A 25,463-nucleotide genomic window follows, 5' to 3' on the forward strand; every position below is an offset into this window, starting at 1 on the left:
AGCATATCCGAAATTCACAGCACATATTTAAACTCACACAAGAGATTTATTGGAAGGAAAAGACACAGGAAGATGGTTTCCCCCATTCAGGCTAGAACCAGCAGAGAACTGAGCAGAAAAGAGGGATTATATAATGTTTATTGGGGGCAGTGCTTTCTGGAAATTTCCAGCGTTTCAGTTTCAGAGCATTTTTTTTTTTTTTTTTACTCAATAGGACAGAAGGCTGGATCCAGCTTTTAGTGCAATTAGAATATTCTGTGTGTGAAAAGTGCTGGTTGAAAATCATCAGAGTCAGGGTCTAGCCAGTTTTGTGCCTCAAGTTGCTTAGAGCTATAGCAATTCTTCACAATGGTCTCCCCAAAGAATGTAACAAGCAGCAAATCCCTGTACTCTTTCAGAAATTTATTCTGAAACTGAATCATGCCCATTGAAGATGATGCCGGAATCCAAGACTCACAAAAAATAACCGCCATATTTTAAAACAGAATCAGTGGCTTCAGAGAAACACACACACACACACATTTCTTTCACAGAAGATAGTATTTCTTAACTCAGAACTGTAATCCTATGAATCATACAATTTCTACTTTCCATTGTCTTTATTTCCTGTAGATTTTAGGAACAGTCTTCCTTCTTGTGAGTATCTCATAGGCAGGCTTTGGTTATACCCAGAACCAGTTGAGTCCTGGACTACAGCTTGACTGATTAAAAACTCTCACTACAAACAATTTTGTTAGTTCTCCTTTTATTTGAATGGAGGAGATTTTGTATCCAAACATGAATGGATTTTAAACCAGTCAGGGAAGAGCAAAGAAGAGAAAGCAAAAGCTTGGTGATCATGATCTGAACTGCTGATTCATCTATCTATTCCTCCCCCTGAGCAAATAGAAAGTGGAAGACAGGAAAAACTGCTATTTATCTTGGGCTCTCTTTTCAATTAACAATAGAACAAAAACAATCATTAGTACCTGATTACTGATTATCTATCTGGAGTCTGCAAGTGAGGAAATCTATCAGAAAGGCCCAGTTTCTGTATGGAAATTTCTTATTGTGACTCTGGGCAGCCAAATGAAACTTTCTTTTGATTATTTGTGATATGATTGTATAAGTTATCCTCATGTTCTATGATTATATGAATGAATTATACCAATTTATATCACATTATTCTCTATTATAATTTCCTCAAAAAGCTGCTAGGATTGTAACAAGAAATAGTGGGCTCAGTCTCTTTGTCAGAAATAGAGCCAATTAACACAGGTTAATTTCAGTGATATTATGATAAAGAAATAACTTAAGACATATCTATTTTACAAATAAAACTGTATTTATATGCAAATTCTCCACAAATTTTTACGTGTGTATGTAGTTTAATGTTACATACATGTGTGCATCTAGATTGCCACCTTAGGACAATTTATATTATTATTTATTAGTGACAATATATTTGATAAAAATAGTTTATGCCTTAGCATTAGTTGAATAGTTTGTGATTTAAAAAGTATACTCAGTTTCCTATCATTGAATATCTACCGCAAAATAAGAGTATCACTATTCCATCTAACCTCATATACTTTCTTACTCTTTAATAACAATTGATTTTTAAGGCATCTATAAGTGGATAGGAAACCACTTGTATCCACAAACTTCGGAGTTCTAGGTCATCACTGGGATGTATTCATCAAACTTCACCCCACTGATGGATAGAGAAGGTCAAGAGACTTTATACATAGGGCCAGAACAGGTTCAAAACAGAGAGAAATACTAATACTAAGAAGGGAAAGTAGACACAAAGTACCATACTTAACTAAGACACAATTTGTAATTAATACCTGCTGTGAAGAAAGGCAAAACTCATTTTTCCCAATAGAGTGCAATTGGTTATATTACCCACACCCAGGGCAGGAACCATAGACAAGAACAGAGAAAACAGATCCATTATTGTTTCATTCTTCCTTATGGGTATTTGATTCATTTTATTTTTGTACTATTTTGCTTTTTGAGTGTTTATTTGGTCATTTTTTTTAATTGGTTTGTTTTTATTTTTGGGGAGGTAAGACAGACACAAGGATAGTTACCTTTACACAAACAAGAATGGTTAAAATTTTATTGGTAGGGAGACAAGAAAATCTGGGAGTAGCTGGAAAAGTAGAACAATGATAATTAAAATATATTGTATGAAAAACATCAAATAATAATAGAAAATGAAGTTACATACTAACAAATACAATTGAAACCATTCAACAAATAGCAAAGTTTTTACACTATTATATTATGTGACCTAAATACGCAGGCACAGCTTAACATATATAAAGAGCTCATATAAAGAACTACTACATTAATACATTTAATGACAAAGAACTACACAATCATTACAATGCACAGTAAAAGAAAATAAAAATCTTTGAAAATCCATAACCACTTCCATGATTTGATAAAACAATTCAATTATTAGTTACAAAAATGAAATTTCATAAACATAAGTGAAAAACTAATATATACAGATCTTAAATACCTCAGCACATCTGCCATTTTAAAATAAAAACATTTGATATACACTGTCGCTACTTCCATTGGACATGGTCCCAGATGCTGTGTTCAAGGTAGTCATTAAGTAAATTAAATACTAGACTTTTTTCTTAACTATCAGAAAATGTACAAGTTATGAAAAGCAGATTCTCACATAAGCAAGAGACTAGACAAAACTAACAGATTAGAATGGGGATAGAATCAAGTAAGGAATGGGAGAAGAGAGGAGACTGTGGAAGAGAAAACAGGGAGAAAAAGCTAGGGTGAAGAGAGTGGATTGTGGAAAGGAATACAGGAGGAACAGATAAAAATATCATGTCACTAGAGGGGTACTAAGAGGGGTCGTAGGGAAACATAATACAATAACAACATTATAAATTACATATATATATATATGTATCTCTCTCTCTCTCTCTCTGTCTCTGTGTGTGTGTGTGTGTGTGTGTGATCTAAATGAAATCACCAAATAATAAGTTTCCATTTGCTATCATTTGTCACCAACAAACTTTCCAGTACTGGAATTGGTTTATTTTTAATTTAGTTACCCGCCCAAAAAGGGCTGTCATAAATAGAACAGAAATTTTCAAACAACCCAAGTTGCTGCTATGACTATGGGGTTTTCTCCTCAAACTGACAGGAAGGTCCCATTTTTGATGACCGTACTTAGAAATTTCATTAAAATTGAGATGTCAAGTTAGTGCCCACATAGAACTTACACTGCTATATTGCAGGGTCTTTAGTAATGTACTATGTCCTTCTCACATATACTATGCCTTCCAATTAAGAAATTTTATTGGATATCTGAGTGTAAAAATAGGTGGGTCTCTCATTCTTGTGCCTTGTCTTGGGCTCATGTTTTTCTGTTGATTTTTCTTGCACAATGTCATTATCATAGTTGTAGTTTTTAATAGACTTTTAAAATAAATCTCTAATAGACTGACTATCCAAGTCAATTGTTAATGTTCATAAATTAAACACACACAGAGCCTTTATATTTAATTTGACTTAAGCAGCACAATATCTGAGCAACTGCTTAACTTCTGTTCTGTGAGAATCTACCTCCCACAGACAAGTGTGAGTTACTACTTATTAATTTTTTTGTTCTGTTTTGGCTGCTGTTGACTTAACTGAGCAGCCCTCTGGGCCATGTCATCATGGCCTGATTGCATGGTAGCTTTCCTTTTCTCCCATGCACACACCTTAGGTATGGCATCTTTCTGTCTATCCTCTTCCTCGTGCTCCCATAACTGGGAGCCTTAAATCCTGCCACTGTCTCTCCTCCCCAGCTATTGGATGCTGGCATCTTTATTTACCAATCATAATTAACTGGGGGTATGTTCCCAGAAGCTACTTAAAGATCCTCTCCTCCAAACAAGTATTGAGGATCCAATTAACAATAAAATACAGTTACATTGAGGCAGGTGATAACTCCACGCCAGTAATGATTAGTATATTAATACTATAGATAGTTTTATTTCATTTTTTATATTTATTTTTTTATATTTTAAAAGGAATTGATGAGTGTATGAATAAATAAATAGATAAATAAATAAAAATTCTCACATATAACCATTCAGAAAGTCAAAATGTAGTTTTTCTAAAAATGAAACTATATACATAAACTAGGACAAGCCTCAGGGTCAGCAGTAATTGAACAACAAATAATTGTTGATTCCACAGTTTTCTGAGTTTTTGAGTGTGTATTTACCTGGATACAGTTTGGTAAATTTTTTTTGTTGTTTTATGTTTGTTGTTTGTTAGGTGTTTTTTGATTGTTTGTTTTCAATGTAGTTTTCTTTTCCTGATTGTGCAGGATTTGGTTTCTATTCGATTTTTGTATTTTTTTTATGCAAAGAGGCTTAAATTTGGGAGGGAAGTGGAAGAGAATCTGAAGAACTATAGAAGTGGTATGATATAATTGAATATTTTAATTAAAAAGGTTGTTTTAAATAACTAAAAATATAATATGCAACAATATCAATCAATGACACTCCACAGAGCTCCCAGGGACTAAAGGACCAAAGAAAGAGTACATAGAACGGCCCATAGCTCCAGCTGCTTATGTAGCAGAGGATTGCATTATCTGGCATTTATGGGAGGGGAGGCCCTTGGTCCTGTGGAGACTTGATGTCCTATCATAAGGAAATGGTTGAGCAATGAGGGGGGAGTGGGTGGGTGGGTTGGAGAGCTCTCTCATGAATCGGGGGAAGGAGGAATGAAACAGGAGGTTTGCAGAGATGAAACCTGGAAGGTTGATGCCACTTGAAATGTAAAGAAAAAATATAACCAATAAAAATTACAAAATATATTTCAGTACATAATTATTTTTTGTAATTTAAAAAAAGATGGCAAGTAATAAAAATATGGTTACATCTAAATGTAATTTAAGCAAACCTGTAGTAAATGAGAAAATATAAAATTTTGATTCAATTTTACACATAAGCAAGCAAAAATGAAAGTCATTAATGAAGAGATTTTACAATACCACCAGCTAAGCATGGTGATCTGCATCTTTTGTGATCTTCTTATGATGCTGAGAGGAAGCATGGATTCAGTAATGAACTTGAAGTCTCAGATGGCAGCACAGAGACACTCTATCAGAAAGATATAATATGCATTAAAAACACACTGAGGTAAATGTAACATGCACATATTTTAAACTACAATCATAAGTAAATATAGATAAATATTTCATAATTAAACTTAAAATACATGCTGAGAGCTTTTGTAAAGAATGGTGTAGAGATTAAAGAAATGTTCAACATCCTTAGTAATTAAGGAAATGTAAATCAAAATGACCCTGAAATTCAATCTTATACTGGTCAAAATGCCTAAGGTCAAAAACACATGTGATAGTACATGCTGGAAAAGATGTAGAGTAAGAAGAACATTCCTCCATTGTTGATGGGGGTGAAAAATTTTACAACCACTTTGGAAATTAATTTGACAGTCTCTCGGGAAACTGGGACTAGCTTTACCTGACACCCAGCTATACCACTCCTGGGTATATAAGCAAAAAAAAAAAAAAAAAAAAAAAGACACTATATATATCACGGGGACACTTCTCACCTATGTTCATAGCAACTTTGTTCATAATAACCAGAAAATGCAAGCAACCTAGATTCCCTATACTGAATAATGGATAAAGAAAAGGTGATACATATACACAATGGAATATTATTCAGCTATTAAAAACAGACATCATGAATTTTACAGAGGAATAGATAGAACTTGAGAATAACAGCCTGAGTGTGATACCCAGAGCCAGAAAGCCATATGGTAAACACACATATATGAGGGGACATTAACCAAAAAATACAGACAAATATGACACAATCCATAGACCCAAAGAAACTGGATAATGTGCAAATCCAAAGGTAAGATGCCCAAATCTCATTAATAACTAGATAGTCATAACAGGAGGATTAAAAGACAGAACCGGACTGGGTTGGAGAAAAAGTAATAAGGGGACCAGGGATGGTGACCAGGTTTGGCTAGGGGGAGGGGGGAGAGGGCTGGGAATAAAAATTAAAATAAATACAAGGACATCTCTGGTGACTAGCTGCAGGACTGTGATGGGAGAGGATACTGAGAGTATAGGAAGATGACATTAGCTGAGATTTCTACCAGAGGGGGATATAGTGACTAAATTTGCCACATTCTATATACAGGCAGGGCTCCTAGAGAAAGGAGGTTGTCATCAATTAACCCACAAAGTTTTCAACAAAAAAAAATTGTCTTGCCTAGAAAGTGTACCAGGACAAAGATGAATCAGAGAATGAGGAAATAGCCATCTGATGACCGCCCAAACTTGAGAACAATCTCATGTGAAAGAAACATCCTGACATTGTTAATGATACTCTGCTATGCTTGCAGACAGGAAATTAACATAATTCTTTCCTGAGAGGTTTCATCTAGCAACTGATAGAGACAGACACAGAAACCCACAGTGAAATATTAGGTAAGGCATACAGAGAGTCTTGTGGGAGAAGTGAGCAAGACAGGAGTCAAGGCCACCAAAAGAAGACCAACAGTGTTAAAAAAAACCATGGGACCACAGTGACTCTCAGATCCTGGGCTATCAACTAGGGACCATGCAGGCACTGGACTTAGACTTCTTAAGCATTTGTAGCAAATGTGAGCTTGGTTTTCAAATGGGTTCCCAAAGGAGTGGGTTGGAGACTGTTTTAATCTCTCTTCTCTGGCACTGGATCCCTGTCCTCTACCTGAACTGCCTGGTTGGGCCTCACTGGAAGAGAATGTGCTTGGAAACCTTCAGCAATAGATGACTCAGGGTGGAGTGATAGCCAAGGGGACCCATCTCCTCCTAATAGAATGGGTTAATGGGTGTTCAGGGATTTGTAATGGTGGGAGTAGGAACAGAGGAGGCATGAGGCTTTCATTGGTATGTAAAGTAAATAGGTAAACAAAATTTAAAAAAAAAAATGGACAGTTCTTCCAAGCAAGATAACAAATGAAACATGAAAAAAACAGGGGGATGCCATAATACATATAAAATAAACAAGTTAATGAAGTGTTTCCATATAATTCATGAATTAATACAATAAAAGTGCAAACAAAACCTTAGCTATTGACATAATATATAGGTAACCATATTTGATCTATTAACAGACTTTCACATTCAAATCTTTCTTATTTCATTTTCTTTAAGTTTTATGCAAAATTGCCTTATGCTAAGAGCATAAGATTTTTTTCAAATTCTTATTTCTGATATTTGTGTCTATAATTAAGCTTGTATTGTTTTACATGGAATGTTAGAAAAGTATCTAATGCTTTTGATGATCTGGTTCTTGTACTGAAAACCCATGTAAATCCCTCTTCTGTTAAAATAGGAAATCAGTTTACTTTGATGTGCTAACTTCATTCATATACCAGAAACTGATTTATAATTTTGTGGTATAAAAAAATGTTTTCAGTACTGACAGCAGTAGGTTGAATTAGCACGTTACACAAGACTTTAAAGTAGGTTGCCCCTTAGCACACTTTACTTAGAATAATATTAGTCATTCATTTTAAATGCTTTCGTTATGAAATCCCTGTATGTATAAGGAATTTTTAACAGAACAAATTTGAAAATGACCACAAAAACTTTTTAAAAAGTAGGAAAAATACCCACATACATTTTATATGTTCTGATTATTTCACTAGAATCTTAATATTGTGGATAACCCCCGAATTCAAAAATCAATGTAGAGGTTATGAGTATACTCCTCAAAAGACAGATAATTTATTCTTGGTCCTATGGCCAAACAATTTGAAATTTGTAAGTAGATCTATGACAGTCAGCTTTGAAAAAAACACCCCCAAAACCAAAATTGAATTGAAAGCTTGATATATACTTTCTTTATCTGAAATCATTATAACTATGATATTCCCTATTGTTATTTCTTTAAATATATACTTCAGTGGAATAAAATCTATTCCTCAAAAAACATGAAATTAAACTAAGGGTAGTGGTCTGTGTCTTTTAAATCCTAGTACAAAGAGAATTAGAATCATGTGGATCTCTCTGAGTTTGAAGCCAGCTCAAATTACATATGAAGTGCTATATCCTAGGTAACATAATAGTTCTTTTCTAAAGAAAAGTATTAATTCTAAATCATATGTGTGGAAATATATGTGCATTTGCTAGTTTATGTGTGCATGGATGTGAGGTTTGAACATAGATATGTAGTGAAAAAGGGTAAAGATTACTTCTTTTTTATTCAATTTCCCCCATACATTTTGAGGTTATTGTGAGTCTATCATTAAACTCATATCACTATAAATTTAGATCAATACATTATTAGACTACCTAGCCCATGGTGGGAATACAAATAGACAATGTTCTGTCAATCTTTTGCTTGTTTATACATATGAAGATTCAAAGGACCCAAACTCAAGTCTTTATGCTCAAATTCATGCATATTATACAGAAAGTAGTCTCCCCAGAATGGAGCACATATATAATGTAGCCTTTGTACACTTAAGTAAAACAGTAATTGCTAATATATGTAGCCAAAGAAGTAATGATTTAGAAATATATTACAGTTAGCACAGTTAAACAACTTTGGAATATGAATTATATAATATGAAGGTTAGCATGGGGCAAATAAAAAGCTCAATTTTGTTTGATAATATTTACTTTAGAGAGGTAGGGAATGTGGAAGAAATCCTGAACACTGGATTAGTTAGCTTTCATATGTATCACGGGAGATGTAGTAAACTTAGCTACTCTGTTTTTCTAGTTTGCTATGCTACTGCTACTTCAGTTTTGTTTGTTCTCTCTCTCATGCATTATATATTATGGGGAGTAATTTCATTCAATGCATTACCTACTACAAAAATGATAGTCAAAACTTAGAAAAAATTTTTAACAATAATAGAAAATTATGAGCTCACTGTTACTAAGTGTAGACATCTGCAACAATAAAATAACGGATTTTAAAAGCATACAAATGAGAAGAAAATATCACACTAGGTATATGAAATGCAAGTCTGATAAAAATGTAAAAAAAGTGTCTTACCTACACGAGTAAATCTTTGTTTACACATTTCTTCAAAGCTATACAAGGATACAAATAGAAAATAAAATGCATATCAATATGTTAAATCTTATGAAGGCACAAATCTAAACAGTCTTAACATAGAGTCATGACTCTATACTGCTGGACTCATGAGCCATACTGCTAAGTGAAGAAAAACATTTTTGTAATAGTTTTCAAATGGGAAATAGATCAAAAAAGGTAGAATTAGCAACTAAATTTGCTATGTAAATTGTATGTGGTGTTTTTAGGAGTTTGAATCTTTTCTGTTATCTTTCACTTATTTTAATAGAATTTCATGTTTGAGTATTATATTTACCAACATTTCTAACCCACCAAACTCTTCCCATAAACGTAGATACAATCACTCATTATTTCTCCTTCTCCTCCTCCTGGTGTTCCTGGTCCTCCTGGTCCTCCTGTTCCTCTTGCTCTTCCTGCTCCTCCTGCTCCTCCTGTTTTTTCTCCTCCTCCGCTGCTGCTGTTGATGCTGCTGCTGAAGTTGCTGGCATTGCTGGCAATGCTGCTGCTGCTGCTGCTCCTCCTGCTGCTGCTGCTGCTGCTGCTGCTCCTGCTCCTGCTGCTGCTGCTGCTGCTGCTGCTGCTGCTCCTGCTGCTGCTGCAAGTGCTGCTGCCGACGCCTCTGCCTCTGTAATTTAAATGTGAAAGATAATAAGAATATCAGATTAGAAAACCTCACATATTTAACCATGCAGCCATCACTTGTTTTTCTGCTCAGGGTTCCAGATGGAGATCTATAAAGAAGTTTTTTAGAAAAGCAGATACTCATGCCCATATATTAGTTTATAAGTTTAACTCCATGGTATGTTCAACAGAAAACAATATATTTTTCCTTTAAAAAAATGAAACAATAATTAAAAAAAACAAAACTTAAAATAAAATTCACAGGTATATAAGACAAAAATTTAATTTTCACTACAAAAGAAAACAATTTTTCACAATACACTCATGCAAAAATTATAAGTTCTTAACTGACAGGAGGTATAGGAAGTTTTTCCTGAATCCAAAACTGATTCACAATAAATATTAGACAGAATTTATTCTCTATTCTCTCTCTCTCATATACATATATATATGTATATATATATATATATATATATATATATATATATATATATATATATATATAATTTTAATGGATTCATCATGGATTCAAAATTGGGTATAGGTGTTAGTCCCACTGTCTACACCCTGACATGCTGTGAGGACTGATGAATATGTATTTTTATGGAAGTCTGTGATAAGAGAATTAAAAAATATGTATTTCATTTTTATCTAGGGATCTTTCATGAGGTAAGTGTTGAATAACCTGAATAATTGAATGGAACTCTTGAAAAATATTCAAGAGGGAAGCACAGAAGCACAAAGCATAGCTTCTAAAACTTAGCCAATTTATAGAGACCTCTGAACAGCTGGACACTCCCTATACTACAAAACATTGAAGCATCTGTTCTTTCACCTTCTAGCCCAGGATCATCTTACAGACCTTAGTGCTGCAGAATTATTAAGGGCTGATTCTTTGTGGAGGAGTGACAAGAAAGATGATAAAATTTAGAATATAAGGCTATTTGTTGTAAGAGTATGTCTTCTTGAATGCCAACAATTACACAAACAAATTTGATTTTCAAAATACTTCAAGAACTTAAATACTGATGACAGTAAGAGACAGTTTTCTACAAAGAAGAACAGCAATTGGTGATCCAACACAAAATGATCAGACCTGAAAGATATATAAAAAACATTATCCAAACTAAATGGCTGTATTTATGACTTCAAGAATAAATATGTACATGTATACAGATAATATGCATGTATAAAAAAGCAATGTATTTGAAAAGGAGCAAAGAATGTTATAGTTTTGGTTAGGAGAGAGAAAGGGGAAGGGGTAAATAAAACTGTATTATTTCAGAATAAAAAAAGATAAGTTTAAAAATTAATTTCCAAAAAATAGAAGTGGAAGCAATGTCTACTCCCCACCCCATCTATTATTAAATCAAGTCAATATAAAAATTTACCAAAGTTCTTCCTAAGTAACTGGTGAGTTTATTGTGAAAACTTAAAGAGCATTTTTATTGTTATTGTTGTTGTTGTTGTTGTTGTTCTGGTCCATTGTGCTCAGAAAAGTGCTGCCCAGAAAAATCATTACCCAGTAATGATGATGACTTTCTTACAGGTCACATGACACAGCCAACCCTCCATAATCTTTCTTGGTCTGAATTTTCCAGCCTCTTACAAGGCTACATTCAGTAAATGTTGATTTTCCACAATAAATTTTCTGAGCATGTCGATACTAGAGTGAGGATCTCTTGCCTTTTCCTGTCATTTAATTAGTTGATATATACAAACTGTAAGCCCAGATAAGGTGTCTACTTATCAGGTGGCACAGAAAATTGCCCAAGATGTTTGATGTTTGGCTTGGAATGTAGAACTAGACAGCACCTGGATCTAATCCTCTATCTCTTCTTTTCTTACTAGCTCTTTTTTCTCAAGAGTCTCTGAAATTTAGATAGTGTTATATAAATTACTCACTATTTTCTCAATGCTGGGGTTTACTGAACCCTGAAGCACTTTAGCCATAATACTTCTCTTTGAAAAAGCCTTATTGAATATCTGTTAGATTTTTTTCTGAGTAAAAAGCAAAGGTGAAACAAGTGATGAAAATTAAGAAAAGAAAACATGAAATTAATTTACAAGTAATATAATATTAGCTTATGAGGATAAGCACAAATATAGGGGATTATCTTACCACGTACTACATTTAAGCAAAAAATATCAGATATATTTCACAGGAGACTATGCCTTTTTTCCACAAGTATTTGTATAAGTCACCCATAAAACCATATAGATTCTTTTTTTCCACTAGCATGGATATTTAATCCAATAAGATATTTAGTTCTAGGTAAAACCCTCATACCTTTATTGAACTTTGTGGCAGATAGATGCTAACAGGCATTTTTTTAATGTCAAATATGAAAGATTCAAAAGTAATTAGGATTTCAGTTTACTTTTCCCTGTCATCTTTAGTGGCACCTATAGGGGATATATGAGCTATTTTCCAAGGAGAGTATATTTTTGACTAGTCCTGAAATTTTATAATTAAGCCTCACCAAAAAAAAAAAAAAAAAAAAAAAAAAAAAAAAAAAAAAAACCAGCATCCTGAGAAACAGAACCTTCCTTTTCATCCAGTCCCAGAATGTAACCAAGAAATTTGTTAACAGACTTTTTTTGATTTAGAATTCTTCCTCTAAGAAATCTGGGAACAAACTTACTAAGAACACAACCCATTTCTATCACTGACATTCATAATTTAAACATTTGTGCCTCAACAATTATCTGCTTTTATATGTGTGCACTTTTTACACTAACAGGCAAAGGCTACTGTAATTTATCCTAGTCATTTTGTTTGATATTACTTGTGCAATACAAACTAAATTGTCCAATGATTCTAGTACAACCTTTGTTTTGCACCCATTTTCAACTAATTTTTCATGCTTGGTTATTCAGATGTACAATCATTTCTCTTAAATGAGCCCCAAAATCTGTTAAATCCTCAAAATTTAGTTTTATGTCAGATACAAAGAAGCAAAAAGAATACAGATGAAGCACCAAATAATAAAGAATACAGATGAAGCACCAAATAATAAGAGAAATTACTGAGCCAAAACCTTATAGTTAAGTATAGAGTTACCAGGAACATAGAAAAGAAAAATTTGGTAAAGACTTTGATAAAAATATTTTATGTTCTAATCAAATGATAGGAAGTTAAAAACTGATGAGATACTAATGATAAAGTTAAGCCAGATATATCTTGATAGATTCAATATGTTATCTTCAATTAATTCTTCCACATATCAGTATGTACGTAAAATTATGTACAATTAATGCTTTTAGATTAAGCACAAAAACAGAAACTTCAATTTTATAAAATTACAACAGAGCACACAGTAGCCACAGTATAATAAGTAATAATATTGAAAAGACTGTCAATGACTCTAAAGAGTAATTAAAACAAAATAATATAACTAAACTAATTAAACTAATATACTACGACTCCTGAAAAGTGGCTGGTTTTGAAAACCTCATTAAATTGAAATTCAAAGTCAAAAAAAAAAAGAGAGAAAATGTGGTATATTAACCTTTTTAATTAAAATATATGCAAGCTCTTTGCTTTGGCTGTTTTTAAGTAATGAAGTATGCAGAAATTTGATTTTGAACATCAAACTATATTTGTTTCCAACAATAATAATGTAAACCTGACATTAGAATTTTGGTTAAATGTAATGTAAAACATCTGATATGTTTGATGATATCAAGATGGTAACAAAGAAGAATTACAGTATTTGTATTTTAGTATTGTCAGAGGGCAGTGGCATACTAAATAAAGTGATGTCAGAAAATGTTCTAGACAGTCTCATGGTGCCAAGTGATCACTGCTGTACTGATATAAAAATCCTTTACAGAGCTGTTCTGCCAAAGCAGATTAAGGAGCAACAAGTTTCCTGTCTCTGTCAGATACTGAAGGCTGACGTAATACACCATCCTTGCAGATGAAGCAGAACTCCAAGTCTGAGTCCTGAATGATAGATCTAAAAACTGAAGCAATGAACAGAAACAATAACAAATACCTAGCTCAGCAAACAGGAGCAGTTTCATTCAGAGCAGGAATGTGAAGAATCATAGCAAGTTACCTGATGACGCTGACGTTTTCTTTTCATTTTCATCTGCAGGTTTCCAGAGCACTCCTCCTTTTTCAAAAAGCAGCTTGTTGTCAATCTCCAGCAATAGCTTGGTATGAGCTAATAGCTAGACATCAACCAGGAACACTACTGGAAAATTTTTATGGGAATAAATTTCTTTAGCTCTGGTTGACGCAGAATGGCTGAGTATACTTAGGAAAATAGAGAAAAGATGTGAGACCAATCAGAAGAGAGATCTCAACAATGACGAAGAAAGCAAAAGCCTTTTGTTACCATGGAGATTTCTCCATCAAAGCTCCTCCATCTCTTCTCTCCCCTCCCTGCCTGTTGCATCAGGAATGAAAATAAAGATGAAATAGGAGAAAGACCAAAATATTATGTAGTTATTCTTTGGTTTCTGGCTCTGATTAAAAACAGAGAAACCTATACCCTAATGACTGGGCCTTTGACCTTATATCTGGCTAGTGACACATGTAATAAAGCCTCCATTTGTTTCTAGGGATTTCTGCTTGTAATCACGTGCTGTCAAATGTACTCCAGTGCTGAACCTTTGTAATCTTCCTGTGACAATATCCTGAGGAGGTATGGTTATTTGGATATTTATTATACTGGCTCATATATTTAAACACATTGCAACTTGCAAACCATTCACTTGAATCGTCTAAAGTTGTACTTGTGCCCAATTTCATAAAGCAATTTACCATGTAATACAGTGTCTTAAATTATAAAATTGGTGAGGGGATATTAAGATGAGCTAATTTAGAAAGAAATTTCCAAAATCTAGACATACTGCAGTCTTTTCTTTCTGTGTTGATATATGTGTGCCTTTTTATGCAAGGAATCACATTGTGTATATTGATATTGAGTTTATATGAGAACTTATAGTATTGTTATTAAGGTGTCATTATTTTCTAAATATGTAACTCAATATTTACATATCATATAATGTTTTAAAAATCTAAACATAACATACAATACATTAGGGTTACCCACAATATGTATAACTTAAAATCCAAGGTCAATTAATTTGATACCTTTTTAATATACACTCAGCCCATTTAGCACTGTTGATATGTACTCAGATAAAGACACATCACTAAACCAAACAAGTAATGATCATATGAATCCAGAGATACAGGAGTGATAACCACAGAGGATAAATGATTCTCCACTAGTTCCTCTACATATATCAGGAATAAAAATTAGAAGTGACATAGAAGGAGAAGCAATAAAATTATTATGTAATTATTCTTTGGTTTCTGGCTTAAATTATAAAACAAAGAAGGCTCCACCCATCTGAACCTACCCATAACCATAGGCAGCTTTTGCCTCCAGGCTTCTGAAAGATCCAGGATTATAAGTCAAACCCCAACCCCCAATACCTGTCCTCTGACCTACCTGGAAACCCCCAGAACCCAGGGGATGCAAGCGTCTCTGCCAGCTGGAGGTCCGCATTTCTTCAGGCTTGCACCTGCCCCTGGAAGAAGAGCCTCTGCTCTCCCTTCCCCAACCCAACACACTCAGAGGCAGCATGTTCCCCAGGACTTCTTACAGTTCTAGGATCAGAGGAATGCCCCCAACTCCAGCCCCAATACTTGGCCCAACTTAGACTCCCCAGGACACAGGGGACACAGGAACCAATGCTCAGATAGAGATGCAAGTTCCTTCCAGCTTGCACCTGAGCCTAGGATCAGACACTGTGCTCTGGATGTCCACCTATTCTGACCACACCCAGAAGCATCTAGTCCTCCATGACTTCTGACACAGCCAGGATCACAGGATCACAGGATCACAGGATCACAGGATCACAGGATCACAGGATCACAGGATCACAGGATCACAGGATCACAGGATCACAGGATCACAGGATCACAGGATCACAGGCCCAATGGAGGGAGATGCTCCAATAAGAGACAGCAAGGCCAGCTCACACAAGAGATAACCAGATGGCAAGAGGCATGTGTAATAACATAAGCAACAGTAATAAATGCTACTTGGCAATATCAGATCCCAGTTTTCCTACCACTGAAGTTTCTGGATACCCCAACACACCTGAAAAGCAAGATTCTGGTCCAAAATCCCATCTCATGAATAAGATAGAGGACATTAAGGAAGACATAAATAACTCCCTTAAGGAAATATAAGAGAATACAGGTAAACTAGTAGAAGTCCTTAAAGAGGAAACACATAAATCCTTTAAAGATATACAGCAAATCACAAACAGGTGAAAAAAGTGAACAAAACTATCCAAGATCTAAAAATGAAAATAGAAACAATATAGAAATCACAAAGGGAGACAACCCTGGAGATACAAAACATAGGAAAAAGATCAGGAGTCATAGATGCAAGCATCACCAACAGAATAAACGAGATAGAAGATAGAATCTCTGGTGTAGAAGATATCATAGAAAACATTGACACAACCATTTAAGAAAATGCAAAATGTTAAAACCTCCTAATTCAAAGCATCCATAAAATCCAGGACAAAATGAAAGGACCAAACCTAAGAATAATAGATATAGAAGACAGCAAAGATTCCCAACTCAAAGGGGCAATAAATATTATATTTATTATCTATATTATAAATATATAAATATATAATAAATATTATATATTATTTATTATTATATTATTCAACAAAATTATAGAAGAAAACTTCATTAACCTAAAGAATTAAATGACCATAAACATGCAACAAGCATACAGAATGCCAAATAGATGGGGCTAGAAAAAATTCCTCCAGTCAAATAATAATCAAAACACCAAATGCACAGAACAAAGATAGAATTAAAATCAGTAAGGGGAAATGTGAAGTGACATATAAAGGCAGACCTATCTGAATTACACCACACTTCTCAACAGAGACTCTAAATATCAGAAGATATTGAGCAGATGTCATATAGACCCTAAAAGAAAAAACAATGAAAATAGACCCATATTTGTCACCTTGCACAAAGATCAAGTTCATGTGGATCAAGGACCTCAACATAAAACCAGATACACTGAATCTAATAGGAGAGAAAGTGGGAAAGAGTCTTGAACTCATTGGCACAGGTGGAAATGTCATAAGCAGAACGACAATGGCTCAGGCTCTAAGATCAAGAATTGATAAATATGACCTCATGAAACTAGAAAGCTTCTGTAAGGCAAAGGACATAGTCAGTAAAACAAATCTGCAACCTACAGATTGGGAAAAAAAATCTTCACTAACCTCACATCTGATAGAAGGCTAAGGTAGAAAGTATATAGTGAACACAAGAAACTAACTGCCAAAAAACTAAACAAACCAATCAAAAATGGGATATAGACCTAAACTGGGAATTAACAACAGATCAATTTCAAATGGCTGAGAAACATCTAAAGAAATGTTCAAATTCTTAGTGATCAAAGAAATGCAAATCAAAATGACCATGAGATTCCACCTTACACCAATCAGAATGGCTAATATCGAAACCTCAGGTGGCAACACATGTTGGCAAGGATGTAGAGAGAGAGGAACATTCCTCCATTGGGATTACAATTTGGATTACAAACTTGGTTTGTTGGATTACAAACTTATACAACCACTCTGGAAATTAATCTGGAGATTCCTGAGAAAGTTAGAAATAGATCAACCTGAAGACCCAGCAATACCAGTCTTGGAAATACATCCAAAAGATACCCCACCATTCCACAGGGGTACATGTTCCACTATGTTCATAACAACCTTGTTTGTGATAGTCAGAAGCTAGAAAGAACGCATATGTATCACAATAGAAGAATGGATACAGAAAATGTATTCATTTACACACTGGAACACTACTCAGCTACTAAGAATAAGGCAAGTCAAGGACAGGTAAGATTCTTCACAGAGCCTTACCAACCTAAGACATAAGTGAATTGCTTTTGGTAATGCATATTCCGAGACATGTAAGGAGAAAATTCTTGTCAGAATGACCTAAGACAGGCTAAGTCTTGGTTATGAAATAAAGAAGGAGGAGAGTCCGAGAGCTTTTGGGGCTGCTTTGCAAGAATGCGTCATGGGCCACAGACAAGAAAATGGGCTGCTTCCCAGAAATATGACATTGGCCAAGGACAAGGAAATAGGTTTCAGGCAGGAATCTAACATTAGGCTAGAACAAAGAAGTAAGTTCAGGCAAGAATCTAAATCTTAGGCTAGAACAAAGAATTAATTCCAGGCAGGAATCTAAATTTTAGGCTAGAACAAGGAAGTAGGCTTCAGACATTAAAATGACTTTGGGCTAGGACAGGAAAGTTGGCTCAGATATTTTGGTCATTCTGATAAGTCCTTAAGAACAGTGATCACGGGAGTGTTCAAAGAATTTTGTTTATTGTCTTATCAACCTAGAACTGACCTAAATACTTGCATATAATTAAAATGGTATAAAAGCAAAAAAGAGGAGGGGAGATGAGATTTGGGTGTGTCTAGGGAGAGAAAATGGGGAAAGGGGATGTCATATGAAATGTAAATAAATAAACTATCCAATAAAAAACCAAGGACATCATAAGTCTTTCAGACAAATGAATGGAACTAGAAATACTATCCTGAGTGAGGCGACTCAGACACAAAAAGAAATGTATGGTATAAACTCAATAATAAGTGGATATTAGCAAAAAAAATATAGAACACCCAAGATACTGTCCACAGAACTGAAAAGGTCAATAAGCTCAACAATCCAAATGAGGACACCTCAGCCCTACTTCAGCAGGGAAAGAAAGCAATCACCAGGCGAAGGGGTGGGGGGGAACTGTGAGGGAAAGTAGATAGGTAGGGGAGAGGGGAACATAATCTGATATTGTTTGGGGAAAAAGGACTGAAGCCTTGCAGGCCACCAGAAAGAATGGAAACAGGGAACCTCAGGAATTAGGACATTGGGAGGACCTTCAGAATATATCAGAGACCCAGGAGGTGTGAGACTCTCAGGAATAAAAAGGAGGGAACTTACATAAAATGCCCTATGGTGGGCAAAGGGAACTCTGCCTCCATAGAGACCACTTCCATCAGAAATACAGGGCATCAATTGTGAGATGGTGATGCCATTCCACAGTCAAAACTTTGACCCATTATTGTTCCTGTTTAAAAGAGGTACAAGGATGGAAATGGAGAGGAGCCCAAGGGAAAGAAGAATGAGCAACAGGCCCAACGTGGAATCCAGCTCAAGAGGAGGCCCCAAGGCCTGACACTATTAATGAGTTATGGAACACTCACAAAAAGGGACCTATCAGAACTGCCTTCTGAAAGTCCCAACAAGGAGCTGAAAGAGTGAGATGCTGATACTTTCACCCAACCAATGAACAGAAGCTACTGATCACTGTGGCTGAATTAGAGAAAAGATGAAAGAAGCTGAGGAGAAGGGCAACTCTTTAAGAGGACCAGAAATCTCTATTAACCTGGACCACTGAGATCTCTCAAACACTGGACTACCAACCAGGCAGTATACACCAACTGGTATAAAGCCCACAACACATATACAGCAGTGGACTGCTGCCGGGTCTGGACTGAGTCAGAAAAAATGCACCCAGCCCTCAAGAGACTGGATACTTCAGGGAGTTTAGAGATCTGTTGAGGTGGGTGGTTGGTTGTGGGGACATGCTCGAAGAGACAGTAGGGCAGGGAAAAGGTATAGGATGTAGAATTACCAGAGGATGGACCAGGAGGGGAAGAAATTCTGGAGTATAAATAAACAAACAAGCAAACAAACAAACAAATAATTTAAAAAAGAAAAGGGAGCCATAACAACAGCAACTGAAGAAATCCAAAAAAAAAAAAAAATCATCAGATTTTACTATTAAAGCTTATATTCAATAAAATGGAAGATTTAGATGAAATAGATCATTTTCAAGACTGATACTAGGTACCAAAATTAAATTAGGATCAGATAAACCATATAAACAATCCCATAACTCCAAAGAAGTCAGAAATGGTCATTTAAAGTCTTGAAAAAAAAACTCAATCATGGACTGGACTAGAAATCAATCCAATATGAGAAATAACAGTCTTCATTTGGAATTCTGTTTCTGGACATTTTCAGAGAAATATCTGGAAGTTAGCTGCAGTTCTCTATGATGTTATACTAGCAAGAAATAAAGTTGGAACAGGATCTGGATTTCAAACAAGTGTTAGTGCATGTGTTAAGGCTCTTTTAATTGTCCAGTTAAAATTACTTTTGTGTCTTCTGCAGTATTTAATGAAAGTTGCATTGATTGTACACTTTCTAATTGTGTTAGTATGTTGAAACACAGCATGTTTGTTATAAGTGTCTATCAACCAGCATTTATTTTATTGCCCTGAATATCACAGAGGCTTGGTATTCAGAAAAAAAAGTTTTCAAGTATTGTAGAAGTGTGTCAGGTTTTGAGCAGAAGAAACAGGGTAGTGGGCTTGATTATTTCTGGTATAACAGCTTTAATTATAATAATTTCTAACACTACTGCTTCTGGAATTGCTTGACACAAGAAGTTAAGAAAGATATTTTTGTTAATCATTTAGCAAAAAAAAAAAAGTTAACATTTCTATTTTGGTCAAGCTTCAAGAATGACATATATAGCTTGATCATACTAATCTTTTTTGTTCTGGGTATACTTTTATTCCTGCCCATTGTGTTAAAGCTTGTCTTAACAACATCAAAATGTAGGCAGCCAAAGTACATGGCTTGAAACTGAAAATGGACCCATAGATGGAGTTATTAAATTAACAGGCTGGCAAGTCAAGGACAAGTAAGATTCTGCACAGAGCCTCCCCAACCTAAGACAGCAGTGCATTTTCTTTGATAATACATATTCCATGATGAATAAGAAAGGCATTCTTGGCAGAATGACCTAAGACAGGCTCAGTCTTGTTTATGAAATAAAACAAGGAGAGAGCCAGATAGATTTTTAGATGCTTTGCAAGAATCTGACATGGGCCAAGACAAAAAAAATGGGCTGCTTCCCAGGAATATGACATTGGCCAAGGACAAGAAAGTGGGCTTCAAGCAGGAATCTGATATTAAGCTAGAACAAAGAATTAATTCCAGGCAGAAATATAATTCTTAGTCTATAGCAAGGAAGCAAGTTTAAGACATGAAAATGACTTGGGGTAGGACAGAGAAGTAGGCTCAGATATTCTGGTCATCCTGATAAGCCCTTAGGAACAGTGATCATGGGAGTGTTCATAGAATATTGCCTTGCCTGTTCTTTGACTATTTGTGTTTATTTAATTGCTTGTTTCTTGACTATGTGCATCAATTGAATTGCTGGTTCCTCAACCTGAAAATGACCTTAATACTTGGAGGAAATTAAAATGATACAAAAGGAAAAGGGAGAAGGGGGATGGGATAGGGTGTATCTAGGGAGACGAAATGGGGAAAGAGGATGTCATCTGAAGTAGAAAGAAAGAAGGGGGAGGGAGAAAGAGAGAGAATATCTGAATAAACAAGCAAACACACAAACAAACAAAAGTAAAAAACAAAGCCCAGATCTAGATGGTTTTAATGTAGAATTTTATATGACCTTAAAAGAAGACCTAATACAGATACTTTTGAAACTTTTCCAGAAAATAGAAATAGAAGGAACACTACCTAATTAGTTTTATGATAACATAGTTATGTTGATACTTAAACCTAACAAAGACCCAACAAAGAAAGAAAATTTCAGAACAATTTTCTTCATGAATATTGACTCAAAAATACTGAATAAAATTCTCTCAAAAAGAATCCAATAACAGATCAAAATGATCGTTCTCCTTGATCAAGTAGGCTTCATTCCAATGATGGAGTGATAGTTCGATATAAGGAAATACCTCAATGAAATTTACAATATAAACAAACTAAGATTAAATAAACACATGATCATCTCATTAGATGTTGAAAAGTCCATAGACTCTGAGATACTGCAGAGAACACATATAGCTGATAAACAACTTCAGCAAAGTTCCTGGATAAAATAGTAACATAAAGAAATCAGTAACCTTCTTCTACTCAAAGATAACCTGGCTAAGAAAGAAAGTAATGAAATGACAACCTTCATAATAGACACAAATAATATAAAATATCTTGGTGTGACTCTAACAAGCAAGTGAAAAATCTGTACAAGAACCTTAAGTCTCTGAAAATAGAAACCGAATGTGACCTCAGAAGATGGGAAAATCTCTCATGCTATGGATAAGTAGGATTAAAATAGTAAAAATGGCCATTTTACCAAAAGCAGTATACAGGTTCAATTCAATTTCCATAAGAATTCCATCTCAATTCTTCACAAAGAATGAAATGGCAATTTAAAAATTCATGTGAAGTAACCAAAACCTAGGATAGTGAAAAATAACTTGTTCTCAACAAGTTCTCAACAAGAAGAACTTCTCAAATAATCATACCTGACCTCAAGCTGTACTACAAAGCAATCATAATAATAACTTTGTGATATTGGTACAAAAACAAACAGGTAAATCAAAGTAATAAAATTGAAGATCAAGAAATGAACCCACATATTTATGCACACTTGATCTTTAACAAAGAAGCCAAAAATACCCAATGGATAAAAAGATAGATATTCAAAAAATGTTGCTTGTTCACAACAACAGTTGGTCCACATATAGATGAATGAGAGTTGATACATTCTTATTTTTTTGTAAAATCACAAGTCCAAGTGTATTATGCAACTTCATATAAAACAAGATACACTGAATCTAACAGAAGAGGAAGTAGGAAAGAGCCTGAACACAATGGCACAAATGAAAAATTCAGGAACAGAACAAATAGCTCATGTTCTAAGATCAACTTTTGACAAATGGGAACTCATAAAATTTAAAATCTTCTGTAAGATATAGGACACTATCAATAAAACAAACTGGCATCCCACATATTGGGAAAATATCTTTTTCAATCCTACATCCCATAGAGGACTAATATCCAATACATACAAAGAATTCAAGAAGTTAGACTCCTGAAAAGCAAATACCTCTATTAAAATGGAGGACAGAGCTAAATAAAGAATTATTAATCGAGGAATATCAAATGGCCAAGAATCACCTAAAGAAATGTTCAACATCTTCAGTCACCAGGGAAATGCAAACCCAAACAACTAAGATCAAAAACTCAGGTAACAGCAGATGCTAGAGAGGATATGGAGACAGAAGAACACTCCTCCATTGTTGGTAGGATTGCAAGCTGGGTACAACCACTCTGGAAACCAGTATGGAGGTTACTCAGAAATTTAGACATAATACTACCTCTGGGCCCAGCTATACCAATCCTGGGCATATACCCAAAAAGTGTGTTAACATATAACAAAGACACATGCTTCACTATGTTCATGACAGTCTTATTTATAAGAGCCAGAAATAGGAAAGAATTCAGATATACTTCAAAAGAAGAATGGATACAGAAGTATGGTACATTTACACAATGGAGTCCTACTCAGCTATTAAAAAAACAATAATTTCATGAAAATTTAGGGAAGTAGATGAAACTAGAAAATATCATCCTGAATAAGGTAATCCACTCACAAAAAACACACATGGTATGTATTCACTAATAAGTGGATATTTGCTCAAAAGCTCCAAATACCCAAGATACAATTCACAGACCACTTGTAGCTCAGAAAGAAGAAAGACCAAAGTGGTGGTACTAAGGTGCTTCTTAGATGGGGGAACAAAATACTCACAGGAGGAAATATGGAGGCAAAGTGAGGAGTAGAAACTAAAGGACAGGCCACCCAGAGACTGCCCCATTTGGGGATCCACCCCAGACAGATACCAAACCCAGACACTATTGGGGATGTCAAGAAGTACTTGCTGACAGGAGCCTAATATAGCTGTCTCCTGAGAGGCTCTGCCAGAGCCTGATAAATATAGAGGTGGATGCTTTCAGCCAAGCATTGGACTGACCACAAAGTCCCCAGTGGAGGAGTAGTTAAAGGACTGAAGGAGCTGAAGGGGTTTGCAACTCATAGGAAGAACTATAATATCAATCTTCCAGATCCTCCAGAACTCCCAGGAACTAAACCAACAACCACAGAGTACTCATGTAGGACATGTATATACACATCTAGCCATGTACGTAGCAGAAGATGACCTTGTTTACCATCAGTAGAAGAAAAGGCCCTTTGTTCTCTGATTGCTTGATACCACAGTGTAGGGGAATGAGAAGGTGGGGAGATGGGAGTGGGTGGGTGGTTGGGTGAACACCCTCATAGAATCAGGGGGAGGGAGGATGGGATAGAGGGTTTCTGGAGAGAAAAGCAAGAAAGAATATAACATTTGAAATGTAAATAAATAAAATATCCAATTAAAAATGGGTACAGAGCTAAACAAAAATTCTCAACTAAGTAATCTCAAATGGTTGCAGAGCACCTAAAGAAATGTTCAACATTCTTAGAAATCAGGGAAATACAACTCAAAGTGAAACTAAGATTCTATCTCACACAAGCCAGAATGGCTAATATCAAAAACTCAGTTGACAGCAGATGCTGGAGAGGATATAGAGAAAAGGAAACACTCGTTTATTTTTGGTGGGATTGCAAGCTGGTACAACCACTCAGGAAAACACTCTGGTGATTTCTCAGAAACCTGGAAATAGTTCTATCTCAGGACCCAGGTATCCCATACCTGGGCATATACCCAAAGGATGCTCCAACATATAGCAAGTTCACATGGTCCCCTATGTTTATAGCAGCCTTATTTATAATAGTCAGAGGCTGTAAACTACACAGATATCCTTCAAATCTGGAATGGATACAGCAAATGTGGTACATTTACACAATGAAATACTATATAGCTATTAAAAGCAATAACTCCATGAAATTCACAGGCAAATGAATGAAATTAGAAAATATCATTCTAAGTGAGGTAACAAAAGAACATACATGGTATGTACTCACTGATAAGTGGATAGTAACCCCAATGTTCTTAATACCCATTATACAACTCACAGATTATATGAAGACCAAAGTGTGGATGTTTCAGTCCTTAGAAGGGGAGTAAAAACTAATTATGGGAAGTAGAGGGAGGTAGGAATATCAGAGGGTGAGATGAGGGATAATAAAAGGGGGAAAGATTCAGGTGTTGAGATGAAGGAAAAGTTTTGAGGGTCAGAAAATTGAATGAAGGTTTGTAGCAGTAGGGGATAGGGAACTGGGGGTAGCCAGTAGAAAGTCCCAAATGCCATGGAGGCAAGAGTTTGCCAGGACACAATGGAGATGACATTAGCCAAAATGCCCAAGAAAATGAACATAGAACTTTTAGAGGCTATAACCAGTGGATAGGCACAGCCCCCTGGATAGAGACACTGAATCACCTCAGAAATTTTAACCGAGACTTTTTTCTATCTTAGGAAAATACAGGGAATTAGATGAAGAGAGACTGAAGAAAAGGCCATCCAGAGACAGCCTCACCTAGGGATGCATCCCATCTGAGACACCAAACTCGGACACTATTGGTGATGCCAAGAAGTACTAGCTGCCAGAAGCATGATATACTTCTCTCCTAAGAGGCTCTGCCAGAGTCTGACAAAAACACATGTAGATAGTCTTTGCCGACCATCATAGGAATGAACACAAGAACCCCAAAGGAAGAGTACTGAAAGAGCTGAAGGGGGTTGCAACCCCACAGGAAAATGACAATATTAACTAACAGGACTTCCCAGAGCCCCCATGGACTAAACCAACTATCCAAAAATACAAGAGGAAGGACCCAGTGGCT

General features: G+C 35.3%; 1 protein-coding gene across 6 annotated transcripts in view; it reads right to left on the reverse strand.

Annotated features, from left to right (window-relative positions):
- Window positions 1–5,026: 5,026 nt before the first annotated feature.
- Window positions 5,027–25,463, reverse strand: part of LOC117721085 (uncharacterized) — a 65,103-nt gene continuing 44,666 nt past the window's right edge. For 2 of the 6 annotated variants that reach the window (XR_013110763.1, XM_076935223.1), the window contains 3 exons: window positions 9,408–9,720; window positions 9,054–9,091; window positions 5,027–5,120 (listed from right to left, as the gene is read on the reverse strand). Coding sequence is in view for 5 of the 6 variants with exons in the window: in XM_076935223.1 (XP_076791338.1) it covers window positions 9,436–9,720 (285 nt within the window). In the remaining variant the exon portion in view is untranslated. Of the gene's footprint in view, window positions 5,121–9,053; window positions 9,092–9,390; window positions 9,721–13,780; window positions 16,048–25,463 lie in introns of those variants that run through there. The other 4 variants (XM_076935232.1, XM_076935229.1, XM_076935226.1 and 1 more) reach the window with 4 other exon arrangements.

The sequence above is a fragment of the Arvicanthis niloticus genome, chromosome 1 (assembly GCF_011762505.2).
Source record: "Arvicanthis niloticus isolate mArvNil1 chromosome 1, mArvNil1.pat.X, whole genome shotgun sequence".
NCBI classification, from domain to species: Eukaryota; Metazoa; Chordata; class Mammalia; order Rodentia; family Muridae; genus Arvicanthis; species Arvicanthis niloticus.